This window comes from Bombyx mandarina, chromosome 13 (assembly GCF_030267445.1).
Source record: "Bombyx mandarina strain Sakado chromosome 13, ASM3026744v2".
Lineage (NCBI taxonomy): Eukaryota > Metazoa > Arthropoda > Insecta > Lepidoptera > Bombycidae > Bombyx > Bombyx mandarina.
In genome coordinates, this window is record NC_143220.1 from 9913270 (window position 1) to 9933921 (window position 20652).

At 35.7% G+C, this 20652-nt stretch overlaps 2 protein-coding genes across 3 annotated transcripts in view; both read left to right on the forward strand.

The window, feature by feature from the left end:
- Nucleotides 1–13592, forward strand: part of LOC114244020 (proton-coupled amino acid transporter-like protein pathetic) — a 48840-nt gene extending 35248 nt beyond the window's left edge. For both annotated transcript variants that reach the window (XM_028175700.2, XM_089732449.1), the window contains exons 4-10: nucleotides 125–275; nucleotides 4248–4369; nucleotides 5725–5809; nucleotides 6936–7180; nucleotides 8923–9135; nucleotides 9921–10090; nucleotides 10784–13592. In XM_028175700.2, coding sequence (XP_028031501.2) covers nucleotides 125–275; nucleotides 4248–4369; nucleotides 5725–5809; nucleotides 6936–7180; nucleotides 8923–9135; nucleotides 9921–10090; nucleotides 10784–11067 — 1270 coding nt within the window. In that variant the 3' untranslated portion in view covers nucleotides 11068–13592. The remainder of the gene's footprint in view (nucleotides 1–124; nucleotides 276–4247; nucleotides 4370–5724; nucleotides 5810–6935; nucleotides 7181–8922; nucleotides 9136–9920; nucleotides 10091–10783) is intronic.
- A 5476-nt stretch (nucleotides 13593–19068) lies between these two features.
- LOC114244085 (proton-coupled amino acid transporter-like protein pathetic) overlaps nucleotides 19069–20652 on the forward strand; it is a 49843-nt gene continuing 48259 nt past the window's right edge. The window contains exon 1 of the mRNA XM_089732451.1: nucleotides 19069–19241. The gene's annotated coding sequence lies outside the window, so the exon portion shown is untranslated. The remainder of the gene's footprint in view (nucleotides 19242–20652) is intronic.

Sequence of the window (20652 nt, forward strand, 5' to 3'; positions counted from 1 at the left end):
TTCAGGAAATAGGTGTGCTTAAAGCAAGCTCATCAGATGAGCGTGCACAGATTTAACATTTTAATGGTTCAATAATAATTCAACAAGCTGTGGCTTTGATAATATTTTCAAAATACTTTTTCAGGACTATGGGCTCACTTGCTCATCTGCTCAAGTCGTCACTTGGCTCCGGCGTCCTGGCGATGCCGGCAGCCTTCAAAAATGCCGGTTTAGTTATGGGCGTGATTGGGAACATATTCATAGGATTCATTTGTACACACTGTGTTTATGTGTTGGTGAGTACATTTTTTTTAATACTTTTGTAGGCAGACGAGCATACGGCCCACCTGATGGTAAGTGGTCACCGTCGCTCATGGACGTCAGCAATGCCAGGGGCAGAGCCAAGCCGCTGCCTACCATTAAGTACTCTCCGCAAGCCTCGTTTAATGAAGGACATGTCATAGCGCTCGGAAAACACCGCGGATAACGATTGTGAGTACATAACCGTGTAACCACATCACTCGTCAACGCAGACTCGTGTTCGAGAATTAGCTATAATATAACCAACTATAGGCAAATGAAGATTGGTGACGAAGAATTCCACCCATCCAATTCGTCTGAGATATCGGTTGTATATTTACGGTGGAATACTCATTGCTGCCTAAAGAGCTGATATAATAATGCTACGCGCTGGGATTCGGGATAAATAAAAAAATCTATCGAAGTACAAGTTAAAAACTGTATTCAACACTTAGAACACTTCACAAGCACTTTAAAATTCTCAATTCGCTTCTTCCGCTTCGATAGCAGTGTGAAAATTTAAAGGTATTAAGAAATCGAGTGATTCAGATGTTGCATTGTATAAGCATGGGTATTTTCTAACTATTTATTATCATTTTTTCGGGCATTATCTAGTATTTTAATACACATTCACTCGGACGCTAAAATAAATTTTGTAAAAAATTACAACGCCTAACGTGAAAGCGTCCTAACGCCGCGACAGAGCGCTGCGTACTTATAACGCTGGGGCTCTGTTTGACGATATGTTACCATAGTAGTGCAACACATCTCGGCGTCATAGCACGGCGTCAGTTTAGCGCTCTGACGCGCGCTAATTACGCGTTCTGTTTGACGAAGGCTTTATACTCAAAGAACGCTACTACGAAATCTTAGAGGTAAATCCCTTAGTCGCCTTTTACGGGAGTTACATGAGTTAGTACTTACTATTTTAGGCCACTAATTTATAATTTTTACGCACTCTACCCACTTAATACAAAGTGAGTAATTAGTTACCCACACAGGTAAATACTAAAAGCATGTATATACAAATAACTGTTACCTACCTGCCTAATTGTTGTGCTGCAAATCAAATATATTCCAATTTGTGAAAGTCGCCATGGCCTAAAAGATAAGACTAAACAAATGTTCACGATTGGCTTCCATCGTGTAATAAAAATCAAACTGGCAAAATTATAATTTGCGTAATTACTGGTGGTAGGACGTCTTGCGAGTCCGCACGGGTAGGTACTATCTATTTCTGCCGTGAAGCAGTAATGCGTTTTGGTTTGAAAAGGTAGCGCAGCCGTAGTTAAAAGTGAGACCTTAGAGCTCATGACTCGAGGTGGGTGGAAGCATTTACGTTGTAGATGTTTATGGGCTCCGGTAGCCACTTAACATCAGGTGGGCCGTGGGTTCGTCTAGCTATTTAAGCAATAAAAAAAAAAGCGAACCTTATTCTAATCACATTGAAGTTGACGTAGTTAAGGTGACAGGATCAATTTTCCAAGGATTCAATCCGTGTCAAAACAAACCAACGAAAAAGCAAAGAATTTTATCTAAATAATAAAATTGTTTGTGGTCACTTGAATCTTTGAAGTATTGAAGTACCTCTTATAAATCAGCGTTCACAGTTTGTTTGTAAGATTTGATCAAGACCAACAAGGGTGAAAATCGTGTAAATGAGATTCGTAGCTTTATGACAAAAACCTTAAGAACCATTTTGCGATGCAGCCTTCAAACATGTCATTCAACTTTAGCTCGCCAAGTGACCTTTTTTACAGCACTTTTCGACAGTACGAACGTTTCACAAGATATTATTATTGCTCAGCTAAACCTGTTCTTTGGGTCTTTGTTAAGTACAATACTTCACTTAGATCTTTATCTCTTGTGACAATTAAATTAAACATTTTGTGGATAATTTTATTGTTCAAAAGTTATTTGATATTTCAATTTAGTCATCGTCAAATTTGAACTAATTCGTTATACAGAAGTAGGTATCCATTCCAACAATTGCTTAAATTGGGATTTTGAATGAAAAAAATTTATCGATTTTTTAATTGTATTTTAAAACTTAATTATTAATAATATGGATATTTAACGCAAAATACTTAAAAACATTTTTTTTAAATTAATTATACAGAATTAAAAATTGATAGAATTAAAAAAAAACACGTGACTTATAAACGCGCCATGATTGGTCACCATACTTGTGACGTCATAATGTTATAGCTATTTAATAACAGTATAGCGTTTACGACAAATACACGTGACTAGACAATAATATTGAAAATTTATTGCCAAAAAACGAGTTGTAAGTTAGTTACGATTAGCTATGTGTGATAAAGGATTTATTAAGGCAAAGTCTGAAGTTTTGGGATTATCACGGTGCACAGCTTGAAGCCATTTTTTTATTCGACGTTTGTCATCTTGGGAAACACTTAAAAACCCTTTTTCAGGAGTTGTTTTCATGCATAATGGTACAAAACAAGACCGATAACTTTTGAGGTTCGACATCTTCAATATAAATATTTGATTATTTAACAATGAGCACAAAATTAAATAGATCAAAACACTGTACTTATTATTTCTATATTGCTCGGTTTTTTTTTTTGATAACGCCATCTTGTTGACTCTTTAAAGCGGTTAGCTGCCCTCAATTAAGAAAAATAGTATTATTATTCGCCAATAGATGTCGGGAAGGGTTGATTATTGAATGCACGAATAAAACAACATTTTCTGAAAATAAATCGTAGCTAGATCGCTTTATCGCCCCCGAAATCACCTGTATACTAAGTTTTATGAAAATCGTTCGAGCCGATTCCGAGATTCAGATTATATATATACAAGAATTGCTCGTTTAAAGGTATAAGATTAACAATTACAACAAAATTAAATATATCAAAACACTGTACTTATTATTTCTATATGAACTGCAATGAGGGAAAACCTAATATTATGACGTCACACGCGCTCGGGTTTGATCGGCAGGTGTCGGTGTGTCTTCGGCACTGGATTCAAAAATTAATTTTTATTTTGAAATTACTTTTGATTTATTGCGAAAAAAAAAATTTTTTTTTATAAAACTATATGAACTTTCATCATATACCACAAAAAAAATTTTTTTTCAAATACGCAATTGTCTTTGGGGTTACATCTTACTAAAGGTCAACTATGCCAGGAGTTGCAAGGGCCAATCTCATATTTTCAGTTTATAAAATTAATTCTGGCTAAGCATGTTCATAAATCTAACCTGTATTAGTTCTAATAATTAGAATGACAACGGTTGCTTAAAAAGTATAATATTATTAGTAAAAAAGTCCTCAAAGTTAACTTATTTTTTTCCTTATATTAATATACTATATACTATATTAATATAATTACACTATCAAAAAACATATTGTAGGCCAAGTCTCTTTTTTCTGAGGAATACATAAAATTCATTATTTTTTTATAATAGATGAGTAAATGAAACTTAGGGCCTACGTAATCTTACGTAGCTATCGGTAGCACAGATAGTTTTTATTCTTGCTACTTGTAACAAACACAATATGCTCGCAATAATTAACCTAAGTCAAAGATAGATTTACGTCCAGTACTTAAGCTATTATATAGCTCAATTCTGAAAACGGAAATAGAACTCCTAGTTATTATTACTTAAACAAGGACAACCTCTAGCATTATAGCAAAATATTATTTGTAATTTTATGAAAAGTAAGCACACAGCACAAAAGTAAATATGTATATATTCCATCAATGGAGTAAGACCAAAGTAATTAATAAATAAAGTACCTAATTGTAATGACGATTCAAAATTCTTGACAAACCAACTGGGAAACCTGATCTTGCCATTACATTCTTCTTACTGATAGCTCAATCCAGTCTTCTTAAGTGTCACTAAAACATACTATGAGCTACTTATTGTGTATCTTATAATAATTGTATTCTACTAATGCTACTCTGGTGTTAAAATTTTTATGAATTTCAATTAGGTCAAAACGTCACAAGAAGTCTGCGTGGAAGCAAAAAAACCCTCGATGGGTTTTGCCGAAACTTGCGGTGCTGCTTTTGAATTTGGACCCAAAAAATTAAGACCCTGGTCTAACTTCGTGAGGTATGATTTTTTTTATTGCTTAGTTGCGTGGACGAGCTCACAGCCCACCTGGTGTTAAGTCGTTACTGGAGCCCATAGACATCTACCACGTAAATGCGCCACTCACCTTGAGATATAAGTTCTAAGGTCTCAGTATAGTTACAACGGCTGCCCCACCCTTCAAACCGAAACGCATTACTGCTTCACGGCAGAAATAGGGAGGATGGTGGTACCTACCCGCGCGGACTCGCAGGAGGTCCTACCACCAGTAATTAATTGAACTATTAACGGTAGGTAGCGGCTTGGCTCTGCCCCTGGCATTGCTGAAGTCTATGGGCGACGGTAACCACTCACCATCAGGTGAGCCGAATACTTGTCCGCCTACAAGGACAATAAAAATTAAATAAAATCTTTAGTTTCTGTTCATATAGTCAAACAAACTACCGTCTACCCACTGACATTAAGTCATGGAAGTCTTTACATACCTAACGATCTCAGTCCAAAACCATTTACTAGTTCAAATTTGGGCGATAAGGAGCAAGTAGTCTCCTTAAAGTATTCGATGATATTTTTTTTTTTGTTTCTTTTTTTTATTGCTTAGTTGGGTGGACGAGCTCACAGCCCACCTGATGTTAAGTGGTTACTGGAGCCCATAGACATCTACAACATAAATGCGCCACCCACCTTAAGATATAAGTTCTAAGGTCTCAGTATAGTTACAACGGCTGCCCCACCCTTCAAACCGAAACGCACTACTGCTTCACGGCAGAAATAGGCAGGGTGGTGTTACCTACCCGTGCGGACTCACAAGAGGCTTCCACTATTGCTAATTGTGTGAAGAACATCGATTTCTTGAAACTATTTACGCATTATCTACCTTGATGATATTATACTATGAAAGAAACCTTCCCTAGAGCGCCAACCACAATTGTACTCCTGTTTTATTACAATCAGAGATATACATTTCAGGAAGAGAAGACAACAATCGACCTACATTTAAAAATATTGAAAATAATCTGTAGCAAAACTGAAAGTTTTTCACTTTGAATAAATATAGTGTTATCTATTAGATACCATCAAACCATCATGTCGACCAGCTAACTTACACCGTCACCTGTTAGAAACTTATAAAGTCCCCTAATAATAATAACCCTTTGTCGTATAATAAATAAATAAAATGCAAAACAAAAACAAACACGATAAGCATCGTAACACATCAATTAATAAAATAAAGTAACATGAAACAATGAAATATTCACAATTTCAATTGGAATGTGACAAACCTTGAATAGAAAATTACATTCCTGTGGTTTTGAAAATAAGTATCAAAGTACATAAGCAGCAGTACATAAGTAAGCAAAGTATCTCTATTTCAGAATATTTGTGGACTACGCTTTGACATGCACGTATTTAGCAGCTCTCTGCGTTTATGTTGTATTCATCGCTGAGAATTTCAAACAGGTAATAAATACATTTTTAAGTTCATAGATAAATTTCGCGCCCTCATCAATCTTAACACTTTCGCGTGAGCAACGTCTTATAAAATGGCGCAACGTCATATGACGGCCTCTAGATTACCATATTTATTTTGTCCGAACGCCTTTGGACGTCTATTTTATGGGCAAATTCCTATGGCGCATCTACTTAGCACCGCAACACATTCGATTTTCAGAGCCTACACCGCCGCGTTCCCTAAAAAAAATCATGATAAGATGTACGTATTACGGCGGGACGTTTTTAGACGTTGCTAAACTTTTTATGGGAAAAAGGTTCGCCACAGTAGCAATATTCAGAAATGAGGCTGCTCACGCGAACGTGTTAAGTGGTTGCAGGAGTCCATAGTCATCAACAACGTAAATGCCGCCAGCTTACCTTCTGACATGAGTTACCGGTAACCAGTGAACACCAGGTGGGCTGTCGAGCTCGTACGCTTATCTCAGCAATAAAAATAATTAGAACTCATTTATCGTGAAGATGAAACCCAAGTAAAAAAATCGGCCAGACCCCAAAATAGTGATAGTTATTTCTATGTGCAAAGAATGTTCTTAAAATCTGTGTTCATAAATATTTTTTTATGAAAATAATGATCGATGATCACCTTCGTCTGTAAGCATCTGTAAGCACGAAAACTGCAAAATTTTCAAAACATCGGAAATAATGACAAGGAGATTAAACCGTTTAAATATCTTTACCAATTAAAAGTCTTAACGGGTTCTAAATTAAATATTAATAGCTCTTTAATGGCAAACATCCTTAACACGGATATTGACTCCAAATCGGAATCAAGCCTGTATCTAGGGATACACTAATGAGGATCAATAATTGGGGTTAAACCATATAGTTAATACGCCCGTACAATAACTCGAATGTTTGAAGGTTGGGATAATTATATAATACATTCCATACTTTGACCTTTTGTCCCTAGGTGAATGGCGGCATTTACGCTATGATGTCCATAGACCCCAAAATACAAGGGGAGCCTTGCGTTAATTTACCCATATATGCAGCAAAAATCCTTGGACCAACAAAGCAATCATTAACTGAAAAATAAAAGTGCAGTATCTCTCATTAAATGTATTATTTCCAGGTCTTAGATGTATACGCTCCTAATGACAATCTTTCAGTGCAAACATATTGTGCTTTAACCCTCGTCCCACTAGTTTTGATGAGCCAAATTCGCAACCTCAAATGGCTGGTACCATTCTCGGCTATTGCTAATGTTTTCTTAGTGATATGCTTCGGCATTACCTTGTATTACATCTTCAAAGACCTCCCGGTTAAGAGTGAAGCGACAATGGTTGCGAGTGTTTCAAAGTGGCCTTTGTTCATCAGGTGAGTTGCTTTGATACAATTTTATGTTGCACTAGCTTTTGCCCGCGACTTCGTCCGCGTGGAATAGTTCACAAATAATGCTTTATTTTAGAACAAATTTGGTTAGCATAAAAAACGTTATAGTGAGCCAACCTTAACATATAGATATATGCTGTCACAGATTTTTTTATATCTTTTAAAGGGGAGCAATTCTGTCATAGCGAAACTTTAACCGTTTCTGCAGCGCACGCAGCGGAAGCTCCCAAAAGGGAAAAATACCCCGATTTTGAAACATTATTTATTGATGCTCCGCTTGTGTTAGCGTGATATTATATAGCCTATAGCCTTTCTCGATAAATGGGCTATCTAACACTGAAAGAATTTTTCAAATCGGACCAGTAGTTCCTGAGATTAGCGCGTTCAAGCAAACAAACTCTTCAGCTTTATAATATTAGTATAGATTCTATAATATAAGTGAAATTAGTTGTAGTATTTTCTAAAATGGTAGGGAATTTTTTGATTGTGTTCTTTTTCTAATGTATTTCGGAAAATAATACAAAAATGTTTAAAATAGATGATACCTGAATAAAACAAACATTACTTTAGTCTGTTACGTGTTTTATACCACAATAAAACAAATGTTTCGACCTTCAAAGGATCGACAATAATGTATACGGCGAGCAGGTTTTATGCATGAATTAGCATGCGAATGTGAACCAAAGAGCAAGGCTCTAATTCTATTGCAATTCACGCGACATTATACCAAGGTCGGGTCATGATGCATTCCGAATACAAAGTCTGAAACAAATGTTTGTTTTTTAGTTAACGATGACAACAAAGGTAATAAGTTACATACATTTCTCACTTACTTATAAACTTCTTCACTTTTCAAACTCTTCACCATGAGCTTTTGACTTCATTGTATAACGGACCAACAGGTCAACATTATATTATATATTACTAGCTGACCCGGCAAACTTTTTTTTGCCATATATAAGATTTTTAGAGAATTTCTAGTGTAGAACAAAAAAAATAACAAAACCTCATTCAACCACATAATGCTTTATTTTAACAAAAAAAATTGTACAAAAAATAAAAAATAAATGTTATGTGTGAACAACCCTTATCACTTAGGGGTATTAAAAATAGATAGTAGCCGATTCTCAGACCTACTGAACATGCATATAAAATTTCATAAAAATCGGTCAAACCGTTTCAGAGGAGTATGGTTAACTAACATTGTGACACGAGAATTGTATATATAAGATAATGCAAAAATCTGTTCATTACGGTGGAATCGACAGATAGGAATAAACAACATTAAAATAAACTAAAACTAAAAAAAAAATCTGTTGGTTTCATGAGGCGTAGACATAATTAATATTTAAAAGTGGTTTTAATACAAAACCAATATTTAGTATTTTCTATCTCTATATAAGTCAGAGAAGTGTGTAAGAAATCTGTAAATAAAAAAAAATACAGGTAATCAAATCGGATACCTACTTTTATTTAAAATTTACATAAACCTTTTGGTAATTTCACACCTTTATGGATAATTCGTTATGCATTGGCATATGTCTTATGGACCCAAACGAAGACAAATACGAATACCATTCATCTTGAGATGAAGCCTCAATTGTGTTGTTAAATCGGCGATTCGATCCAGAATTCAACTTCGAGACAGTAAAAGAGAGGAACAATGAAAATGTTATCACGTTTTTTTATCATGTACATTTTTTCGATTCCATTTGTTTTCATTACAGTACAGTGGTGTTCGCTATGGAAGGTATCGGCGTCGTGATGCCAATTGAAAACGAAATGGCAAAACCGCAGCATTTCCTCGGATGTCCAGGAGTTTTGAATGTGGCGATGACTGTTGTAGTTACTCTATACGGATTAGTCGGACTCTTTGGGTACATGACATTTGGGGATACTGTTCATGGTAGTGTAACCTTAAATCTGCCCAAAGATGACGTGTAAGTTGAGACGACTTGTAACATTTTTGTTTTCTTCTTCTTCTCCTTCTTCTCAAATCACTAAATGATCAATCATATGAAATACAAAAAACTCTGTTTTACACTATTTCGGTCGGTTGCTGTTTTAGTAAAATATAAAATTACCACTTTGTTCTAGAATTATATTTGAATTAATGCTGTGAACATGTCTATCTGCTATATATAACTATACTCCAACTCCTATTGTATCTTCCCTAATATAACTCCTCTAGAATATACCTATATGTAATTTATATATCAGCTGTTTCAATCCCGCTCTTGCTTATAACTCTTACTTCTTATGAAACTCAATTTATTCTAAGTTCCAATTTTTTTTAATGTATTTTGTTGCCACTGAATTTGGGATATAATAATTTATTTATTTGTAAATTTATATAATTTTTTAAACTCTATATTTCGCTATAAGTGCTTAAAGGTTTGCTCATGTTTGAATTAAGCACGTTATTAGACATAATATCTCTTTATTCGTACATTATTTAAAAGGCATTTTTTCTGATTCTAAAAATATTTCTTAATAATATGCAGTTATAAGTAGATGATTTCACAGCCCACCTGATTAATAAATAATGATAAACTGTTTACCGCAGTCCATAGACATCAAAACGGAATACCATTAATCTTCTTGAGATATGATGTCAATGTACTAATTGTATTCATTCAAATGATGAACTATCCTTGAAAATCTTAGGCTTTCTAACGACACAACTACAATGAAAATTAATTAAAAAATCTCATAAAAATTTCAGTCTAGCGCAGGCCGCAAAAATCCTAATGGCTCTAGCTATACTATTCACGTATAGCTTGCAGCTGTACGTGCCAATGGAAATGATCTGGAGACAATTGAAAGACAAGATAACCGTGAGGTATCATAACATCACTCAAATTGCTATTCGAACTGCGGCAGTTGTAGGTTCTGGTAAGCTTTTTTTCGTAATTATTAAAATGTGAATAGTTTTTTTTTTGCTTAGATGGGTGGACGAGCTCACAGCCCACCTGGTGTTAAGTGGTTACTGGAGCCCATAGACATTGAAATGCGCTACCCACCTTGAGATATAAGTTCTAAGGTATCAGTATAGTTACAACGGCTGCATCACCCTTCAAGCCGAAACGCATTACTGCTTCACGGCAGAATAATAGGCGGGGTGATGGTACCTACCCGTGCGGACTCACAAGAGGTGCTACCACCAGTAAATGGCGAGGTGGTGGTACCTACCTCTGCGGACTCACAAGAGGTCCTACCACCAGTATGTTTAGTATTAGTTTCAAGTGTCTTCACGAACTATTATTTTTTGCGTTTTCGCAAAGTCGCCAACATAAATTGGACTAATTTTACTTAACCGCTCACTCCTGGCTGCACTGCCACCTAGGGTGACCTTGGCATAGTGGATGGACGGGATAGCTATTTCATCACGTGTTAAAACGATTTAAGGAATGATGAAATGGTTGTTTCATTCATCAAATTGAAATGCTTAATTACTTCACGTCCGAAATAGTTCGACTGGTAAGAACTTAAACAAGCACCCAATACATGCCATTACTGACTAGACAAATACGTTTCGCAGACCAATATTTAAACAACAATAACTTACTATTTTCGAAATATTCGCAGTGATACTCGCCGCTGCCATTCCAAATTTAGAACTGGTCATTAACCTGTGCGGCGCCATCTTCCTGTCAACTCTTGGCCTGCTTACTCCAGCCATCGTTGACACCGTACACAACTGGGACAGAGGGCTCGGATTCTTCTACTGGAAACTGTTTAAAAACATATTTATAGCAATGATCTCTTTATTAGCCTTCTTCGCTGGTACTTTCATAGCCATTCAAGACATGGTAAACAAAATTTCAGCAGACCCGGTATTGGAAAAGCATCTTAATACGACTAGATCTTAATTCAAAATAGCCGAAGCTAACATAGCGTTGATTACAAGAAAAATATGTTTTTCGCTTTGGAAGGAAAAATACTCTTGATGCTTGAGACCTTCCAACCACTGCCAATACATCATGCGAACCTTAAATAATCTGTCAAAGCAACATTGTGCTTTTAAATAATGACGTAATAAATAGGTTAAATTGAACGATACTGACCAGTGTTAGCTTTAAGTATTTTTAAGCAAACTTGTTGATTGAATGAATATTTAAGCAGCACTCTCCTATAAGGATGCAATGCTTAAAATATAAGAGCTTAGCGGTAGAAAATGTTAGTACAAATTATTTTTATTTTAATGATTTTGATGACAATTACATGAGTTTTTTTTTTACTAATGGATTAAAAATCTTTTTTTAATTTTTACGATATGATTATTTATGATACAAAACTCTAACGTGATTGTGGTTATATAACTCATTTAGAAGCTATTCAAAATTATGTTGACTCAGATAGATACATAAATATATATTTATTTATTGTAAATAGGTTGAACATTAATAACGAAAAGAAAATCAGGACAATTGAAATAGCTTACAAAATAAAAGAACGGAGTTTTCAATTTTCTAAATAGGAATTTACTGTGAATTTATCAAATGGGTTTTCTTGTTGAATCACGGCATCATGTTTATGTATTTCAGCAATTATTTATCCTTGTACATATTGATTTAAAATCCTTAGAACGTGGTCTGTGTTGAGGTGCATTCGATAACAATAACAGGCTATCGTTCAGTAATCGGAAACCCGTGTGAAATTTCTAGAAATATATTTTTTGTGCATCAGATTTTTTCTCGTTACGACTACTCGTCGATAGATGCCGCTACTTTACTAAGTTTAAATGTTCATAGTTTAATATGATTAAAAAAAACAGAAATAGCGGTATTTTAGAAACAAAACTATTAGGATATAATTATATAAGTAAATGTATATACATTGAGAAGCAAGGCACCATAGTTATTTGTCAGTTTTCTTTATAGATTAAATTACCTTACCTTTCATAGTTTATGGCTTATTATTGTCGGAGAAAGGCGAACTCACAGTAGGCTATACGATGTGCTTCTGTGTGTTTGTTTGTGCAATGTGTGGCTTGTTTCTTTAACATCAATTAGCATGACATTGAAAGAAAACTGAAAACGCAGGTTTTCTTTCCAAATATTAACCAATTTCTTTTTTACCACTTGTTTTGTTTAGTCTTTTGACAATAAAAAAAACCTTAACAACTTAAATATTTACTTTGTGATCATTATAATTTTTTATGCATAAATATGTATAATAAAGGGGGTGCAGTGGCTTGGATCTATAACATATGCGATATTTAATTAAAAATATAAGTTATTCGATATATAACGTTAAGTAATTCACATAAAAGTACACGTCATTATTTTATACACTTAATTAAAGTACAAGTTATATTAGTTACTAAAATCAAAACACTAGTTTCATAGAACAAGATAGATAAATATAAGTTTAGCTAATACAATTTTTTGGAGTACATTTATTTGTTTTCTACAATTTGTTTTCCTAATTTGATTTCTAGTTAGTAAGAAAAATCAATTCAATATTAATTACGATGTTCCAATATACAGATTATGATATCATAATAGAAAATTTGTGTTAATGTTTCTTTCCGGTAAAAGATTGAAACGCTTTCCAATGAAACGAAATAAGTTTTTTTTTAAATTTAATTTTAAATAACTCATACCTTATATATTAGATATATATTAGACACAAAATGTAAACAAACTAAAATTTAAGCAATCTTGTCAAATGTTTGTTACTGATTTAGAAAAGTTTTAGTTGGTGATTCATGTGATTGCTTATGTAAGTGTTTATTTTATGTCAGTTAGGTATCACAATCCTACCGATTTTTGACATGAAACAATCGGTTGAAAAGTATCGGTTGGCACTACGACAGTGTCGTGGATAGGACAGGCGTCACACAAAACAATTGACACCTAATATTCCAAGGCTAGTGACGTCATTCACGCGGTTCTTTCTACGGGGTTCCGTTGAAACAATTGACACAGAAAAAAATGCCTTAATTCATACGAAAAGCGGAAGTAGCCGTAAGATAAAATAAAAATGAAGCTTGAAATGTGATATGTAAGTTAGTAACGGTTTGAAAAACAATTATTTGACGGGATCTTACCACGACGTTTAGATGAGTTATCGCTATGGTGGGGTTGATGCAAGTGCCAAGAACTGCTTTAGATAGATTCCTGCGGGTCAGATGATAGAAGCAGATCTACTTTCTTCTTTTTAATTCTATCTTTTTTATGGTCTCTTTTTGGGAGTTACCACAGAAATTGCAACGATGGCTTGCCCCGGCAAATACATTTAAGTTATCGGTAGTAATCTCGTTAAAATTAAAAGTCGTGATAAGGACCCGTTAACAATGCTGTTGTATTATGTAAGTAACAGCGAAAGTTTAAAACAAGTCGTAATTTGATTTTTTTTATTAAAAATTGTGAAATAAAATGTTTTTTTTTTTTTTAATTGTTTTTTTTTCGTACCTATATTTTAATTAATTTAATATGTTTTTTTTCACAAAGATTATGGCTTTGGTGATTTCTTTGGTGATTCAAATATTCGATTTTTTGTGATAAACTTCCAATTTTAACTGAGGCTAAAAATTATATAATTCTATCTGTATACATAATTATATTATCATCTTCCTCTTAAAAGTAAAATCCTAACCAGGATAAACAGTCCTTGTAAAGTACTGCTTTTTTTAAGCAAGATCTATTTATTGTCAATCAGAAATATTAAGACGAAACGATTACAAAAAAAAAAATTTAATGAAATAATTTGTTTATTTTTATTCATTATTTGGATGTAAAAATCAGCAGCGATTTCCGTTGTCGTGGCCTAAAAGATAAGGCGCCCGGTGCTCATATCAAACCAAGCGACTATGTCGGGGTTCAATCTCACGCGCAGGTACCACCATCCTGCCTTTTTCTGACGCAAAGCAGTTACATACTCCGGTTGGGAGAGCGGGACACCCACAGTATGCAATAGACTTGGACCTCATGCCTCAAGAGTGGTAATCACATTGTCTACGCTGTCTTTTAGAAAAAATCTTATTTGTATAGAATCCAAAGAATTTTGGATTAAGCTTTACAATATTGAAAATAAACTGTTTTTTATTTATTTATCCAATACCTAAAAAATGTTTTAAACGAAAAGTACTTACTTAATTTATAAGCTTTAATTTTCTTTTCGTTCGTTCAAAGTTAATTCGAACGTTTCCATAAGCAACATTTAGTTTCGCGATTTAAGTGAAAGTTTTTATACTACGCCTCATTTATTTTTATGACTCTCTTAAAATACGTAAAAAAAATATTTAAGACATCAATTTCTGAAAGTCTTCAAAAGTAAAGATTTCCAGTATAAATTTAAAATTCTGAGACCTCAATTAATGTTAAAATTTAATGGCCCAATTGACTAGAAACATTGAAGCGTAAAACAAGATTCTCAGGCTATTGGCTATAGGCCAGGCTATAATATCAGGCTCAGGCTCAGGCTATATTTGGTAGAGATTCTGCTGGATGAAAATAGCTCCCAATCAAACCTATAAAGAATAAGTAGCATAACGGATTAGATGCCCAGTGTACACCTATCGAGTTCTTTTTTTTCCCTACCTATGCTGATATCCTTGAGAGGCTGTTTCAGCTTCTCCTTGACGTGTAGGTGAGCTCCCGGGGCTCAAACCGGGAATTATGCTAACACTAGCCCAGCAAGAGCAGTGCATGGGTCAATTTACTCGTCGAGCCCTTCATCGCAGGCGACGAGTTCGGCGAGAACGGTGACCGGTGCTTGAGGTACCTAAAAGCACCGTCAATGGATCGGGAGGATCCGTAATGACGTGCTTAGGGCGACGTCGACTGCTTACAATTCGGTCCACAGGATCGGGTATGTAATTCACAGCTGCCACGACAAGAGGGTTCTCATGTCATGCCACCTTCTCGAAGTGGTGCAATGATGCCGACTGTAAATACTTACTGACTGAGTCAAGCTCCAGGTCATCATAGAGATCGCCTATAGAGTAATATGATTACGTCATTGCTTAAATTAGCCTGGCATCTACACATTATTGAAAACAAACACAATATATTCCACAATTAAGGAAAAACCCGCAATTTTTTTTTTATAGTTTGGATAATTGGACGAGCTTGATTGGTGTCAAGTGGTTACCGGAGCCCATAGACATTAACAACGTAAATGCCGCCACCCACCTCGAGACATGAGTAGTAAGATCTCACTTTTAACAGTACATCGGCTGTCCTACCCTTCAAATCGAAACGCATTACTGCTCCATGGCAGAAATAGGCAGAACGGTGGTACCTACCCATGCGGACTCACAAGACGTCCTACCACCAGTAAAAAAATGCATAAGTTATAGGATTTACCAATTTGAGTTGTCGATAAAGTGCTCGTAAAGGGAAGGCGCTCATGTTAGGCAATCAGATGTATTGCCACGCGCGCTCCTTACAAAGCAACGCAAAAAATACCTTCTCCTAAGAGAATTAAGATTCATCACCATCAGCTAACAGACGACAAATTTTGGATATAGGTCTCCTCTAAATAACACCAGCAAGCCCGGTCTTCGAGTCTCTTCATCTATTTCTTACCCAATCCAAATAGAAATTGCCAAAGTACTAAACAAAACTTGGCATCACTTGTCAACCCAACCGTAACAAATTATCGCTGACATTTAACTAAGAAGGAATAAAACATAAAATCATCAGTCGTAGGTACACAGGCCAGATCTCAAGTTTCTTAAAAAAACTTTAGCTCTAGGAAAGCGGGATACCATTTAGTTCGAGGGTTAAGTTAAACAATTAGGTGAGGCATCGAGGGATAATGGGCAGTTTTCTTGTAAAACACATGCAGCCATTGATTTAAATGCAGCATCCAAGAAGGCCGTACAATGTTAGGGATAGCAATATCAACATTAATTTGACCCTGTTCTCAATGACACAACGTTTTGCTAGTAGCAGAGTCAAAGTAAAATGACTTTTACTATTATAGTCATTACGACATTTACAAAACAATTACAATATACGTAACAGCCGCTCTTGGCTACAATAAAGTGAGGTGAATGTAACCTAGATGTGTTTTTTTTACTCTTTATTTTATTGTTTTTAATTTCGCTGGAAGACTTGATGGTGGATTACAATTCATCGCTACGTATTTTTTAGCTGTTTGTAATTGATTACGTAAAACCACAGGCACGACAATATGAATGCGGTCTCAAATAATGAGACGCGGTCGGACCTCAATTGTGTTGCAATACGGCTGTCTCATACCTATAACAGGAAGGCATTACTGCATTGTGGTAAGGCATGATGATGGTATCCACCCGTACAAGCTCACTACGTTGTACCACAAGTACAGATGCTATACCTTTTATACCTTACTTTACACTCTTAAACGCAAAGCTGATGTCGTCCGAAGCATGCCTTCTCGGATCCCCTGGATTCACTCGCGGTGCTTTTAGGACCCTCAAGCACCGGTCACCATCGTCGTCAATTACGACGAAGAGTTCGATGAGCGAACTAACCCATAGATACAGCCCACTGAGTTTCTCGCCGGATCTTCTCAGTGGGTAACACGATTCCGATCCGGTGGTAGATTCTGCGAAGCACTGCTCTTGCTAGGGTAGTGTTAGAATTTTTTTTTATTTTTTTTTATTGCCTTTGTAGGCAGACGAGCATACGGCCCACCTGATGGTGAGTGGTTACCGTTGCCCATGGACTTCAGCAATGCCAGGGGCAGAGCCAAGCCGCTGCCTAAAAATTCTCTCAGGTTGAGCCCGTGAGCTCAACTATCTGTCAGGGCGTATCTGGAATAGCCGTTGAGGCTACGAGCGAATGAATAGGGAAAAAAACATTGAAAATTTTCTAATTGGCTGTAAATCATTACATTTCGATACAATTACTGAATGAATGTATTAAATTAAAGTAAATATTCTTGTTCAAAATTTACAGACCACAAATAAATATATCTAACCACCAAGCCAGGCGACATGTTGTATTTTACCGACCACAGCAATCGAATAACTAACTTGAACAATAAATAACATTGCGCGCGTATTTGTAAATAGCAGCATAACATAATGCAACCAAAGCCGGCGGATAGGACAAAGCAAGGTACGCTCGTGAAGGTCAAACGAAAGGGACAATTTGTATGCAATCGTTTTTGAATAGCTAACAGCAGCCGTTGTAACTATACTGAGACCTTAGAACTGATATCTCAAGGTGGATGGCGCATTTACGTCGTAGATGTCTATGGGCTCCAGTAACCACTTAACACCGCGTGGGTTGTAAGCTCGTCCATCTAAGCAATAAAAAAAGCTGTAATATCTCGAAACGATTTTTTTTTTTTTATTGCCTTTGTAGGCAGACGAGCATACGGCCCACCTGATGGTAAGTGGTCACCGTCGCTCATGGACGTCAGCAATGCCAGGGGCAGAGCCAAGCCGCTGCCTACCATAAAATCCCCGATATTTAAATCACTCAGCTCTCGGCAGCTGTATTTGACTCTGCAATGTACTTTTTATTTTGACAAGGGCTTTAACGACACTTACGTAAACAGCTTTCTCGTTTACAAGCGTGAGCTAATTAATAATTTTACTCACGGCAATGGTGTTTTTTTTTTTAGAATTGATGATCAAACGAATTCGTAGCCTGTCGAGCGTCAATCGGTTACCAGAATTCCACGATACAAACCTGAATGTAATCATTTTCCTTAACACGCGATATTGAACTCTAAAGGCATTACAAGACTATCCTTAAAAACGCAAACGCTTGACTGCTTACGCCAGAAATGTGCAGGAGACTTTATTTTGGAAATGACCTGCGATCAGTTAAGTACATATTAGAGGCGACATTTAGCAGCATAATTTGACCTCGTATATCCAGGTGGAAGATCCAATTAGGCTCTAGTCGAGCTCATGTACTCACCAAGAGAACAGTTTTTTTTCTTTCCATTATGTCTATATTTTATTTAAAAGAAAATACGCAAATATAAATTGGTTTTGGCTTTGTAGATTATACACACTAGTGATTACGTCACACATCATACTGCACTGCGGAAGTACTGCACTATAAATAATAGGTCGCAAGGAATTGTTGAGTTATTTCATAAAACAGATAAGATTACTACTAGTATATATTTACTTCTGTTTTGAGCATAGCTGATAGGAAACATTGTGCACGGAATGTTCACGGAAAGTAGTTACTAATACCATAACGTGACTGAGGCTTCGTCATTGTGTCTCAAAATGAGTAATGGCATTCACGTTATGATGCCTGGGGAATTCACAGTGTCGAATACTATTATTTATTTATTTATTATTCCTTACATGGGTGGACGAGCTCACAGCCCACCCGGTATTAAGTGGTTACTGGAGCCCCTAGACATCTACAACGGAAATGCGCCACCCACCTTGAGATATAAGTTCTAAGGTCTCAAGTATAGCTACAACGGCTACCGCACCCTTCAAACCGAAACGCATTACTGCTTCACGGCAGAAATCGGCAGGGTGGTGGTACCTACCCGTGCGGACTCACAAGAGGTCCTAACACCAGTAAAAACGTACCTCTTACCACCAGTACGTAGGTATTTTAGATTAGTTTTATTGCAACCGACAGCAGACAAGAAAACAAGCAGTGGTAGGTTGTTACTGTTATCTATGGGTGCTGGCAATAGCAAGGGCATCGCATGCACCATCCGCTTAAATATTTGAGTTCTAGTTTAGATACATAGCGAGGATGAAGTTTTCGTTTTTCATTTTTTAGTAAGACTTTTTGTTGTTTCGCAAAATAAAGAAATGTATACAAAAACTAAATAGGATTACGCGAAACCGTAACAGCGTTCCACGTCTTCGTGTAAAACTAATGGCGAAATGAAATAAACAACAGAACACGTAATTCACAAACCGAGGTTGAATGATTTATCATTACGAATGTAAATCATTATACAACAAATGTCGTTAAAGCCTCAATGTTTCGAACCTGAACGTGGCGTATGCACGTCTTGGCGGGAAAAGTGGCCATTTTGAAACAATCGAATTTCGAATGCAAGTTTTTTGCGTTGGTGTTTTCTTTTTTTATGTGCTGTGATTGAAAGTGCAAAGGTATGTTCTTCTTTATTACGATTATTATATTATTGATTTTTATATTTCATTTTACATCAGTCACTAAATAAATCGTAAATTAATTTTTTGACGACCATTAATCCGCACTATGCCATCCTTTGTAATTGCAACAAAAATAAGCGTTAATAAAGCAGTCGTGAAATAATTTACGATTTATTCTGTAACAAATATAAAATGAAATTTAAAAAAATCAATATAATTCTAAATGAGGAATGGACTGGGCTGAAGTTAATGGTTTTATTAATGATTACATCTGACGATAACGTAATTGGATTTTAAATAAGAGTTTTCTCGTGACCTTTATGCGTTGTATTGGCTACAAAGCAGACAGGACACGTACGTATTATTTATTATGTATGTAGATGCATTTGGCGCCATTTTATTTAGTTTTTTTCAATTATTATTTGCATGTCTTGGTGTTTCTAGTTTTTATTTCAGCAATTCCTAGTTTGTTAACAGTGTATCTTCTAATATGCTAAAAAATAATCTTGATATATTTTCATTTATTGATAGGTAGTGCGTTTTAGTGAAATCATATTTCGTAAGCATTTAATAACTCCATAATAAATGCTATAACTGTCTTTTTAATAATTTCGTATTTCGACGTAAGAATGTAACTAAAGTATTGATGCAGCAGAAGTTGTTTATGGATGATTTGGGTGACGGTTGTGTTTTTACAATACAAAATAATAATAATATGTACGTGAATAAAGAGAATATACATTGAAAAATGAAATCAAGATTATTAAACGAATTGTTAAGTTTATTTATATTTTTTTATGATCATCCGATTTGAACTTATATTACAAAGTTTTAGCGCATCAGCCGGCCAGTTTAAATGCAATTAAAAAATTCCATCCGAAAACAGACAAACATACGCACACATACGTACGAGAGAGCGAGCTATAAAAACGTGAACAAGAATAGTGAGTTCATATTTTCTGGTAATGTCTCTAAAATTTCAACAATTTACGCATATTTTAGGTTTTTTTTTTTATTGCTTAGGTGGGTGGACGAGCTCACAGCCCACCTGATGTTAAGTGGTTACTGGAACCCATAGACATCCACGACGTAAATGCGCCACCCACCTTGAGATATAAGTTCTAAGGTCTCAAGTATAGTTACAACGGCTGCCCCACCCTTCAAACCGAAACGCATTACTGCTTCACGGCAGAAATAGGCAGGGCGGTGGTACCTACCCACGCGGACTCACAAGAGGTAATACCACCAGTAATTACGCAAATTATAATTTTGCGGGTTTCATTTTTATTACACGATGTTATTCCTTCACCGTGGAAGTCAATCGTGAACATTTGTTGAGTACGTATTTCATTAGAAAAATTGGTACCTGCCTGGGATTCGAACACCGGTGCATCGCTCAACACGAATG